General features: G+C 39.9%; 1 protein-coding gene across 1 annotated transcript in view; it reads left to right on the top strand.

Annotated features, from left to right (window-relative positions):
• The window catches only part of LOC139733159 (lysophospholipid acyltransferase 5-like), a 46455-nt gene extending 33550 nt beyond the window's left edge, over nucleotides 1-12905 (top strand). The window contains exons 8-12 of the mRNA XM_071643999.1: nucleotides 2879-3045; nucleotides 4255-4402; nucleotides 7283-7438; nucleotides 9178-9281; nucleotides 12765-12905. Of these exons, the coding sequence (XP_071500100.1) occupies nucleotides 2879-3045; nucleotides 4255-4402; nucleotides 7283-7438; nucleotides 9178-9281; nucleotides 12765-12789 (600 nt within the window). The 3' untranslated portion in view covers nucleotides 12790-12905. The remainder of the gene's footprint in view (nucleotides 1-2878; nucleotides 3046-4254; nucleotides 4403-7282; nucleotides 7439-9177; nucleotides 9282-12764) is intronic.
• The last annotated feature ends 644 nt before the right edge of the window (nucleotides 12906-13549 follow it).

The raw sequence follows: 13549 nt of genomic DNA, 5'->3' as shown, positions 1-13549 counted from the left end.
GATATAGCAGATATCAGATACTGTAAAAGTGGATATTTTAGCGTGACTAATTTCTCGCCCTTGGTCGGGCAAGAAGACTTTTGCATGTTTTTAATTCCGCGGAATCAAGACATCAAGTATTGGAACATACGGGCAGCAGAAATATTCATGTGCTTTTATTTTCATGCTAGTTTCTGATTGCCCGAAATGCGCGAAAATTTCAACACCTCAAAAATTTCCACTTTTACAGTACAACAAGATGATTTTGCAGGTCCTATTCCTTTTAATTTCTTTTGTTTTTATTCCTGATATATCAAAATACCAGATATACATGTAACAAAGAAGTTTCAGTGGTCCCTAGCACCTTGTAATAAAGAGGTTCCCCAGAAGCAGTACTATTGATGCCTTTTCATTATCATGTTTGGATATAATTAGAAAGGATGGTATTGTTTTTATGGGAAGTCATCCCCCCCCCCCAACACCCTTTTATTGTCTCGCCCACCGGAGGTGAAGGCGAGACTAAAGCTGGTATCTCACTGAGTGGCAAACGTTTGCGAACGTAGCGAATTTGAGATTCGCCAACTTTTCTGACGAATGTTTGCGAAAAATCAAAGTTCGCTTCTGCCATTAGTGACAGTTAGTGACTTTTAGCGATGATTAGCGACAATTAGCAACACTTTAGCGAATGTTTGCGAAAGTGTTTGCGAACACAGGTGGCGACTATTAGCGAATGTTAGCAAATGTTAGCGACAATTTTGCAAATGTTAGCGACAGTTTTGCAAATATTAGCAACTGTTTGCAAATCTTTTGCGACAATTATGCGAATGTTCTTGGACCTAGAAAAGTACCAGGCGATTGTGTATAGTAAGACCCATAGAACGACATAAAACCTTCCACTGAATTCAGATCTCTCGTGACAACCGTTCAAGATGGATTTCCAGTATATGGAAATAAATTTCTGCCAAGAAGAGGCTCAAGGTGTTGCTATCCTTGAAGAGCTGCTTTGTCAGGCTGCTGCTACAGCTATTGTGCAGCATAAGAGAAATAAAATAAAGAAAAACAAGAAAGGAAGAAGAAAAGAAAGAGAGTCAGAGAGTGCTTGTTGCAGAGGATAGACTTTGGTCAATATGAAAAGCTTTTGCAGCAATTACAATCATGATGGAGATGTCAAGAGCTTCAAGAGCTTTCTTAGAGTGGAACCTTGTCTGTTTCAGAAGCTTTTATATAGGAACCATGTGGTTACTTGTTCGCTAGCAGTGGCGAATCATATAAAAATGTTAGCGACACCGTATTACGACCATTTGCGAATTCTTACGAGTGTTTTGCGAATGTTTGCGAATGTTTGCAACTGTTAGCGAAAATAAAAATTCGCAAAGGTTCACAAAGAAATTTTGAACATGTTCAAAATTTCTTTGCGACAATAAAAACCGTTTGCGAACTTTCTTGCGAATGTTAACGAACCTTTTGCAACCGTTTACGAACCCTGGCGAATTCCCAAATTCGCTACGTTCGCACACGTTCGCCGCTCAGTGAGATACCCCCTTTAGGGATCCAAATGGCGTTCGTCCGTCGTCCGTCGTCCGTTACAAATGTTAAAGTTTACCTGCAAGACTCTCTTATGATGCATAACTTGGCAACTGTTACAGCAATGGCAGCCACTCTTGGGTGATAGAAGCACTAGGGGTATCTTCATGTTATATTGTTGTCGGAGGTCATGTGATGATGTCAAAGGTCATTTGAGGTCATATATTAAAGAGTATGTGCAAGACTCTCTTTTCTATGTTAAAAGTTTACTTGCAAGACTCTCTTTTGACAAATAACTTCACATAAGTTGCTTGGATTACAACCTAACTTGGGTCATAGATGCACTGGGGATACCTTCATGTTATGGTGCCGTTGGAGGTCACAGGATAAGGTCAAAGGTCATTTGAGGTCATACGTTAAAGTTTACTTGCAAGACTCTCTTATCACACGTAACTCGACACATGTTGCTACAATGGCAATCAAACTTGGGTGATGGATGCACTTGGGGTACCTTCATGTTATGGTGCCGTAAGAAGTCACATGATAAGGTCAAAGGTCATTTGAGGTCATACGTTAAAGTTTACTTGCAAGAATCTCTTATCACACGTAACTCAGCACATGTTGCTACAATGGCAATCAAACTTCGGTGATGGTAGATGTCTCTTGGAAAGTAGAAGGTAACCACAAGGTCAAAGGTTACAGACGGGGGTCAACGAACTTTTAGGGCCCAATGTTAAGTTTTTAGGGTGCATTTCGTTTATGGCTCATAACTTTTGATCCCTTTGTCCGTTTGTGACCAAACTTGGATGGAAGATGTCCCTTGGGGAGGTGAAGGTCGTCACAAGGTCAAAGGTCACAGACAGGGGTCAACAAACTTTTAGGGCCCAATGTTATGTTTTTAGGGCGCGTTTTGATTGTGGCTCATAACTTTTGATCCCTATGTCCATTTGTGACCAAACTTGGACGGTAGATGTCCCTTGGGAAGTTAAAGGTCATCACAAGGTCAAAGGTCACAGAAAGGGGTCAACAAATTTTTAGGGCCCAATGTTACGTTTTTATGGCGCGTTTGAATTATGGCTCGTTACTTTTGATCCCTTTGTCCGTTTGTGACCAAACTTGGATGGTAAATGTCCCTTAGGGTGTTGAAGGTCACCACAAGGTCAAAGGTCATAAGCAGGTCAATTAACTTCTGGGAGTTATAAAAAATATTAATTCCTTGTACGCGAATGGGCGAGACACAATTTGGCGATTGCCTTGTTTGATAGTGTTTTTTTGTGGGAGGGCAGCATCATATTCAGCTTTTATACACAAGAAAAGAAAACATTATCCGTGCAGGGGTTAAAAACAGTGATAATGTGTGCTTTCCACTGTACAGGAAGGGAGCTGTATACTGACCGGTCTAGGCTACAATGGGGTGGACAAGCATGGCCGGAGCCGCTGGGATCACTGCGAGAACATCAACGTGTCCAAGTATGAGACATCACTCACATTCAGAGAGCTCATCTCCTCCTACAATGTCAAGACTAATCATTGGGCACGCAGGTGAGGAAATTGTACAATCTTTAATCATGTGACTCTACTTAAAGGGGAAGGATAGTAACTGATCAATGGGAATCAGTGTGAATGCTGGGGGATGATTGTTCCAATTCCTGTGGGATTCATTTAAGAGTACATTATATATCTATTGTTGTGTAAAAATTATTTGCTTCAGAACGGTCTCATATTCAAGTAATATGCAGCTTAATGCCCCGTCACTGACCAGGCGTGCTTACCTGGGAACATTAAACTGCACATTACTTGAATATGAGACCATTCTGAAGCAAATAATTTTCACACAACAACAGATATATAATGTACTCTTGAATGAATCCCATAAGGATCGGAACAATCATCTCCCAGCATTTCCACTGATTCCCACTGATCAGTTACTAGCCTTCCCCTTTAATGCTACCATGGTAACTCTAGTCCTTTTCCATGGCGTTCTTAAATTTTAATGTGTAGTTTCTACCAGGTACTGTTTAAGCCAGAAATTTTTGCATGCATGAAACTTTTGCAAATATTGTGAGGGGCCAGGGCTTGCGAAAGTAAAATGTATGCTAAAGTGTTTATCTATACAATGATTTAAACACTAATTACGATTGTGATAAAGGAAAGTTTCATGCTGTGAATGTTTCAGGTTTTAAAGTGTTTTGTTTTTTTTGGACTTTTGGAAACAGTCCATTGGTTTTAAGAGAGAATTAAAACAAAATGATGTATAAAGTGTACAAGTGAACATGGTAATTGAATGACACAAAGTGAGCCAATGAAATAAATGTTTTCATGTATGGAATACAGATGGACTGACATATAGAAGGAAAAAAAATACGATGTGAAGATAATTTAATTAAGAAAATGCTACCACCAAATAGGAATACTACCAAAGAAGTTTTATTATACAAAAGGATACAGGGGAGCCTCATTAATAACGAGTTGCTTGGTACCACTGAAGTGTCATGGTTATATCAGTTATCTCATATTATCAGGGATAAAAACAAAAGAATATAAAAGAATGGGACCTGCAAAATGACCTTGTTATATCAGGTATCTCATTATATCCGACCTCATGGGAATGAGGTTGCACTGTTTCAGTTAAAGGTGCATTCGTGCGTGACAGCAATGTCCATGGATTTGTCAACGAGTGTCGAAAATTCAAACAAATACATAAGCATGCAAATAAACCCACATGAATAAAGACTCTTATGTGTTTTGCAGGCACGTGTATCAGCGTCTGCGGTTTTTGGGAGTACGCCCTCTCTCCCAGATGCTCACTCTGCTCTTTCTTGCCTTTTGGCATGGACCCTACACCGGCTACTTCCACGCTTTCATCTTTGAATTCTTTGAGCTCTTCAGCGAGGAAGCAGTGAGTTCACTGTCATACTGTCTCCCTAATTTTACCTTTAACTTACTTTGTTTTACCTACAGGTGTTTCTTTTTTTTTGTACCTCTGCCAAGGGAGGAAGTTACGTTTTCCTCTGCGTTTGTTGGTTTGTTTGTCTGTGTGCAAAAAATAACTCAAAAAGTAGAGAACGGATTTAGATGAAACTTACAGGAAAGATTGAGAATAACATAAATAACAGATGATTAGATTTGGTAGTGATCCGGGAATTTTTGTGGATTTTATGAAGCATTTTCGATATTGTGGCAGGTAGGGTCAATGAACTTGGGAGTTCAAGCTGTGCATTTTTTAGATTTTCATGTTCACATTATTAAAAGTGCGTGCTCTAGTTTCTGCTAGAGGGAGGCATGCTGTGCAGCTGAAGGTTGATGTAACAAAAGGCTTCTATATTGGGAAATCGGGCGATTTTTCAGCATGCATATGTATGGGTGGAAATCATTGATCTCTATGAAAGAACAAGATCAGTGGTGTAAATGAACTACTTGGCGGAGGTCTGCGCTCTCAGAGTGCTAATCTCTAGTTTATGTTAGTCATGATGTTTATCTTCCTTGTGTGGCATCTTCTTACGGGAACTTACGAACAAAACTAGAAAAGCACTTGTAGAGTGCAGACTTCTGTCAAGCAGCTCATTTCCACCCATACACACATGCTGGAAGTCGCCCAATTTCTCAATGATAAAGAAGCTTTGTTTTCACCTCATATGCTTCCTGCTGCGGGGTGCCTCGAGCAGAGCACATACTTTAATAGTAGTGTGCGTATGCAAACCTTAAACACGCGCAGCTCAAACTCCAAAGTTCTTTAACCCCATTTGCCAAAACATTCAAAAATCCTTCAAAAATTAATAAAAATCCAGGATCACTACCAAAAGTTGATCATCCGTTCCATGTGTCATTATCAACTTTTCCTGTAAGTTTCATCCAAATCTGTTGACAACTTTTTGAGTTATTTTTCAAACAGACTTACAAAGTAATGCTGGCAAAAGCATACCCTCCTTGGCAGAGGTAATATACAGACTTCCTTGCATGGAGGTCAATTAGGTCTTAGTACTTCCTGAAAAGCAACCATTCTTTTCATTGCTTATGAAGCGCTGTTTATGAAGGTGTTTTTTCCTGTGATTTTTTTCAAAACTAACATCTTGTTCCTCCTCTGAGCAGTACTGCATTATTAAGCAGTGAGAGATTTCCTTGTTTCCTTTTCAACCTTTAATGTGCCTTGAGTGATGATCAACACAGAAAACCCCAAAGCGTTTTGAACATTGTCCAAAGTCCCCTGGCACAGAAATGGTCAAATGCAGTCACAATGTGTCCTCTAGTTCTGATATTTCTTGTGTTGTTGTAGAACAGAGTTTTAAAGGTAGGGGATACCTTTTACAGAACTCCCAAAATGCAGCAAAACATTAAATATGAACCTCAGGGGACTCAGGGGAAATTTGGAAGTCAACAGTTATCTACAATTTGAATAATGCACAAAACTCAACTACTCAGTAGTTCTGTGTGTCAGCCACACTTAAGCCTTTTTGTTGCAGTCTTCTGTATTTTTTATCTATAAACACAAATCTAAGAGTATAAGAGCTGATGTAATAACAGAGTGTGTGGCAAGAATGTATATAGAAATGTTTATAAGTTTTGATGAACTTTATTCACAAAATATACATGATGGGCACACATGCAGTGCATGGGTCTGCAAAGGTAGCCTAGTAATGTACTGGAATTTACGGTGAGCCCCCAAAAAAATTCAATTCAAAATCTAACGGTCAATAAAAATTTACTAAATGTTACCTTCCACTTTCAATACTTTATGGGAGTTTCTAAAATGATACTCTCTTCAACATACCACTGTGTTTATACAACTCTTCATTTAAGGATTGCAAATGGGATTCCCTACCTTTAAGTGGTTCTAAGCTACCATTTGTAGTTTGTGAGAAGAGCATATTGCCCATTCTTGCATGAATATTTAATAGTCTCATGGGAATCTACATTTTCATCTTTTGTTTTGAAAGTAATGAGAAATTAAATGTATCGACACACTAATGTGTTTACATACTGTGCATGTGTAAAATTGTGCTGTCGTGTCATATAGATGCTTGATTTTGAGCAAAGTATTTCTTATAGAATAGTGTCCCAGGCTGTTTGCTGGGTAATTCAGTATGCATATCTGGCCCCTCCACCCCTTGTGTTTTTTGAGTGCTGATTGGCAAAGAAAACATCAAAATGTTGTAGATATTGTTCAAAGTCCCTCGCACTACAAAAATGAAGAAAAAATAGCTTTTTATATGTTTGTATGTTTTTGTTTTAAAGAATTGTGTCTCAGCTTCCTTTTATTATGTGGTATTGAGGCCACAGGTCATAGGTTAAGGTCGAGAGTGAAAATTGACACTGTGTTGTTTAACTCAGGATGGAATGGAATCACGTTCTGTATATGTGGTATATTTTACAGCATCTCTATTTGCTTGAGTCAGCTGATGTTAGTAAAACAAATGATTTTTAAATATTGCTTCCTTTAACATGACCATTTTGCGTATGGAATCTGCTGTGAGAAATTGCTTTTTCCCTCCTGAAAACTGATTTTCCTTCTCTCTCCTGCCATCAAGTTATTGTTGTTCTGGATTGCGAAGTTGAGGACTGGGGCAGAATTGAGCAGAATTTGTCATTCCTATTTACCCACCTGTTCTGACAAAAACAGAAGAAAGTAGATACAGTAACAAACAGCTCATGCATAGCAAATCAAGTTTAAACTAGGCAATGGCAGAATCAGGCATGGACACATAATATTGATGCATCTCTTACAGATTTTTCTTATTCTCTGAGTATTTCGCCCAACTGTTTGATTTTATTTTTTCGTCAGCTGATGCAATTTTGGAAGATGCTAGGCCTTGGTCCGGTGGTTGTTGGTAAGACCAGCTACATCATTGCATTCCCTCTCCTGCGAATCCTGATGCTCCTGGGATTTGCTTACCCTTTCATCAGCTTCCAGTTTCTTCTCTGGCCCACATATAATGAGGTGAGATCTTCTTGACCTGCTATGTGATGTTTTTAATGTCTGCTCAGAATTTCTTACCATTTTGTCTTTCTTTTCTCCTTCAGGTTGGTTTTGATAACAGATGTGTGGATTTGCAACAATAGCGTTTATGATATAGTCCAAAGTACGTCATATGTCAGGAATAATTTTCCAACTCAAATTTGATTTCAGCTGACGAACAATATTTCAAATGGTATCCTGTACACTTCGATGGAAGAAAACTGCTACACAAAGTTAGTTTGTGTAGCAGTGGTGTAAAAATGCATAGCATGTTGCAATGTAATACCAGGAAAATTATTCTCTGTATATGAATATTTTTCAGGTTTTTTTTTTTTTTTTTGAGATTTACCAATGACAAAGTGCAACTTAACCAGTGTTCCCCTCCCATGTTAACTTTTTTTAATAACATTGCTGATTTTGTAATTAGTTATATCAGTGTAATACTATTTATTCATTGACAGAATGATTTACATGCTGTATTGTGTAGGAATTAGCAAGGGTTGCTCAAGTTATGCATTGAGTCTGCACATTTTACACAGAATTCTGCAATTTCTGGTCTAATCATGCAGTTTTGTAATGGCACCTGATACATGGTCCTCCTAACAAGCTTGCACTTCTGTACACGCACACTTGTGATGACACGAAATATGCTCTAACATTGGGTGCTAAGTCAGGACAGTGGTTAATGGGAGACAACAATGTTTTAATAGAGTGCACATTTGGACCCGCTCTGACATAGGACACACCCGAGCCAAGGATGCAAAACACTTGTTTGTATTTTATGCTAAATCTTGAATACATACCAGGTATATGAAAAATGAGATATAGATGCAAACAAAGCAGTTAAAGCAAATGTTGTTAAAAGTTTACACTTGTGATTATAATAGAAGAGATGTCACCAACCTAGTCTGTGTGTCCTCCATACCGAGGTGGCTCAGTTGGTAGCGTATCTGCCTTGCAGTCAAATAGCTCAGGTTCAAATCTCAGTGAGCCATGCTGAGCAGTGTTGTGTGTCATCATGTCGTCCCCTCTAGTAAGAGGCAAAAACGCTCTGCCCTTTAGATAGGACATAATATGGAGGTCCCCTGTCTGACAGAGTCACAAACCCAAGCACATTAAAGATCTCGCTTTACTCATTCATTGCAAAGAGCATGGTGCATACCACCTGGTGAAATGGTTTACCCAAAGCATGCACAATTCATACAACTAGTCCCCATTGAAGACCAGCAGCACTACACATAGTATATCATAGTGCAGCTAAACATTTAAGCGACGACACAGTTTCGGTTGAGATGGGTCTTCATAGTTCCAATGTTTTTCAATGATGATTTTATGAAATATGAAATATGGTAGTGCATATAATTCCAAGAAAGTTTATTTGATGAAGATTGGTTTTGAAATGGCTGAGATATCCAAAACAAAACTATCCTAATAAAAGATGGGACCGACCTTTTATTAGGATCGCCTTGTTCTTCTCTGTTTTTGGATATCTCAACCATTTCAAAACCGATTTCCATCAAATAAACTTTGAATTCCTCTTAGAACTGTGTGCTCTGGAACATTTTCATAAAGTGGTTTCTAAATATCTCACTAAAAGTTAAAAGCTGAATCCTCACCTCAACAAATACCATACCATCCCTTAAATTGACCTGCCATCTTGCCCTGTTGGGATGAAAAATGAAAACAAACAATCAAATCTTTATAATTTCTTGTTCCACCAGGTGTATGCATCCATCTTCTTCATTGGCCACATCGTTTTTGTCATCCTACCACTCATCTTTCTTCTCGTCATCAAGCCCCTTCATCTAGCCTACACGTCATTACGGTGAGTCCGAGGGAGCGTCATTCAGCATTCATGTAGTGTGAGTTCCAGCGCTGTACCTGCGCAAAAGTTGTTGATGTATTCTCATACATTAAAATGCCCATACGAAGTGTGTCATCCTTAACCCGTTGAAGACTAGTCTCAAGTATACTCGGGCAGGTGTCTATGGGAAATGTGTGTTATAGCACAATCAGGTGTCCGTAACGGGTTAAGTGTTGGAATTCCCAAATATCAACATGAAAGACTGGGTAGGGTTGGGATTCATGGGTGATCTGGGCTCCATTTCATAAAACTTGTGATCAGTGACAAGTTGTGATAATTGTTACAGGCTACTGAAATCCTCCTTGCATCTGATTAGCTGAGAGAAAATTTGTAGAAATGTGGCAGTTGTCATTATACAACACCTCAGAATGATGTCGAATTGTGATTGGCCAAGAACATGTCACATGACATTCAATAGAAAATACCTATCAAACTCATTGAGAGTGACAGCCATGCAATAGGCCCCTGGCATGGGCCTATTGAACGGCTCGAAGGTACTATAGCACGGCTTCGCAGGGGGCTACTATTGCACGGCCGCTCATTGTAGAGTTCCAATTCTGTGGCTCACACTAGCAAAGCGCCAGCAAACTACGTGCTGGCCGGCTGCGCTGCGCTGCCGGTAAGTCTCACAGACCAGGCGCGGCGCGGCGGAGTACTGCAACGTTAACGTGTACGCGGTACGCGCAGCTACCTTACCTAGCTAGTTGCATGTATTGCGGCCTTACCTACTGCTGTGTTTTTACTTTTGACTCTGATCTGCTACGTGGACCACAGTGATCCCAAAATCAAGACTTCATTTCAAGTTGAGAAACCGTACTTTGATTATTTTTCTGTGTTTTTATACAAAATCATTTTCGGAAATAGACAAAGTCTAGACCTACTACTATAGATCTACTGACATCTCAGATCGGCCTAACAGTCAGGCCTAACTCGATCTATACGTTAGTGTAGAATGGGTATAGACCCTGCAGAGTTTGTGATTCCTGTGACCGTGTGGTGGAATCATGACGAGTGTTTGAAAGCAGTACACAGGGTGGTTTACAATTCTCGGCCTAATTGTTACCCACGCCGATGAAAATCGGCAGGGGGTTATGTAAAGGGTTCCGTATGTTTGTTTGTTTGTTTGTTTGTTTGTTTGTTTGTTTTTTTGTTTGTTTGTTTGTTTGTTTGTTTGTTTGTATGTTTGTTTGTTTGTTTGTTTGTTTGTTTGTTTGTTTGTGTACAAGATAACAAGAGAACGGGTAAACGGATTTGCACGAAATGTTCAGGGAATGTTTGGATAATGACAGGAAAGAATCGATTAGATTTTGGTGATAATCGGTTGACCCTTGCAAATTCTGTGTGACCTTGAAGTTTTGACCCCATGGTATAGTGACCATTCCAAAAATTTCCCGTTTCTCACTTTGCGATTTTCCGCTACCATACGAACACATAAACTCCCCAACGATCCGACTTCGCTGCTCAAATGTTCGTAAGAATTCCGAAATTTACGTTTAGGCCTATTTGAGGGACTATGTCCTTCTAGATTTATGAAAGTTCGTTCTCCGTCATCACAAACTGGCCCGTATTTTGATGATTTTTCAAATTAACATTGATTGTTTTTTTCGTTGGAGGAGCATTTTGCTCGGTCGCAGTCACACTGCACGATATGCGTGCTCAATGTCAATGCGTGTGCAAGGCCGCTGACAATGCATCGCGCTCTATACTGTTGGTGCAAAATTGCACCGGGGACGTTGCGGCGCTCGTTGGTGGCCGAATACTGGTGCAGTAGACATTTGCATTCAACCCTTGCATTGAATAATTCCCGTAGACACTAATCATAGGGGTAATTGCCTAGGGGGTACGTAAATTTTGTTTTTCTTTTTTGCTTTTGTGGATACCATCAAAGATCGTACACTCATACGACCTTTGATATTTGATGATTTTTCAAATTAACATTGATTGTTTTTTTCGTTGGAGGAGCATTTTGCTCGGTCGCAGTCACACTGCACGATATGCGTGCTCAATGTCAATGCGTGTGCAAGGCCGCTGAAAATGCATCGCGCTCTACACTGTTGGTGCAAAATTGCACCGGGGACGTTGCGGCGCTCGTTGGTGGCCGAATACTGGTGCAGTAGACATTTGCATTCAACCCTTGCATTGAATAATTCCCGTATACACTAATCATAGGGGTAATTGCCTAGTGGGTACGTAAATTTTGTTTTTCTTTTTTGCTTTTGTGGATACCATCAAAGATCGTACACTCATACGACCTTTGATATCATCACACTCTCGGCTTGCTATAATCAAAATATCCCGCAAGAAAACGGCGTATTTCTCGATTTTTAGCACTTTTTCTGCGACCCGTCGCGTAGACAATACTCTTAAAACTGGACTTAATTCGCGCGCGCTTGGAAAAGTTCCGATTCTGCACTTTTGACGGTGGAATTTGGGATTTTCGATGGATTTTTGGAGGAGACTTAAGGACTTTCCTGTACGTGAATGAGTGTTAATACCGTATGTGTAATGATGTGATTTGCGTGTGATGTGACTGTAGAACCAAAGATCGTACACTTCAGTGTACGATCTTTGGTAGAACTCACTGGCTGGTGATAAAGCACACTGGCAATTAAGTGGCCGAATTCTGGTAGATGACCGAATGCACATTATGTTTACCCCGACTTTGTACTTAGGCGTGGGTCTGCCGCCTTTGACGGCCCCTCTCTAGTTACATTTATTTTTGGGCTTTCATGAGTTGGCGGTCACTAATTTAGTACGTTGTACTGTGATTGTGGACAAGGTGTTGTATAAAACGAATAATTTATGATTTTGTTCGTGCATTGGGGCACGTAATATCGCACTCGGCGCGAGATTCGCCACTGGTCTATTCAACGCGGCGTTACGCGCCTTGTTGAATAGACCAGTGGCTTATCTCGCGCCTCGTGCGATATTCGTGCCCTGATGCACTCACAACTCATAAATTTTTTGGTATACTGATAACAAGTTTTGTGAAATGGGGCCCTGATTTAATAAATCTTCATTCGTTCCCTCCTGAGGTACATTCGAATACCAGGCATAGCTCCCATCAGCGAATTGTGCATCAAAGTGTATGCTCATCGATAACAGTCAACTCCAATCAAGAGATCTTCGTCTACATGTGTACTTCTGTAGAGATCAGTGATAAAACTGTACACAATTCGTTACAGGGATTCTGGAATATATCCGAGCATGATCAGTCTTTTCGTTCCATGGTTTCCCACGGTACCGGGTCATGTAAGATTTCAGTGATATGTGAGATCCTGAAGAGTTTTTATAGTACAAGATGAATATACAGCAGATCAGTTTCATGAAAAATCAAAAGAAGAAAAAACTTCTATTTTATATATTACTGGATGTTAGTGAGTTCTGCTTCTTTTATACTTGATGATATATTAAAGCTTTTCTCCTGCTGTTGTTGTTTTTCAGGGCACCGAGTTCAAAGTCCAAGTAAACATGGAGGGCAAGGCTGTGCGGCACCATCACTTGTCGGGTGCCGGCCACAGTGTTAGTTCCTGTATGGCAGAAGCATGCCAGGCGCTTAACCAGTGTGGTGGGCCGTGCTCATTGGCCGAGGATTCTTGTAAGCTTGCATTGCGTTGCTGTCGCCTATTTATATGCCAGATGCTCGCCAGCTGTAGCAGTTGTTGTTATTGTTGTTAGTTTCATGTACAGTGAGGGGGTTTGGGTAAATCACGTAGACACCGTGTCTGCAAAAGATACATTACAGCAGTGGTTACTATTATCCCTACAAGTTATGATTGTAAGAACAGTGAAATACAGTAAGAGATTTAAATCCAAGAGTCTGTTTTACTTTGTGTGTGTTTGTGTTCTTTTTTTTTTCAGCAGAGATCTATGGGTAATAATGCTGATGAAAGTCAAATTTATAAGTAAAGTCTCGCCAGTTCTCAGTGGGCAAGGTATATGCCCTTAGCTCCAAACATTTGTGGTAAAAACTGTGGTCCCATAACTAGTTGAAAACACACACAAATTTTATCCAGGTGTTTGTGGGCAGATTATGGTCACTTTCCACCATTGATGGCTGTAATCAGGCTACTGACAAACAGACTAAAACAAAAAAAGATCTGATTTCTTCTAAAATGGCAACTATTGGTCATTAGTAATTAACTTATGATGCATGAAACTGGGCCATGGTTGGGTATGTGAAATATTGTGAGCAATATGTCTATATATTTATGACTAAATGCTCATGT

Source organism: Diadema antillarum, unplaced genomic scaffold (assembly GCF_040938485.1).
Source record: "Diadema antillarum isolate AM-2024a unplaced genomic scaffold, OU_Dant_1.0 seq00000462_RagTag, whole genome shotgun sequence".
NCBI lineage: Eukaryota > Metazoa > Echinodermata > Echinoidea > Diadematoida > Diadematidae > Diadema > Diadema antillarum.
Note: the sequence above shows the minus strand (reverse complement) of the source record. Positions and strands in the feature narration are given on the sequence as shown.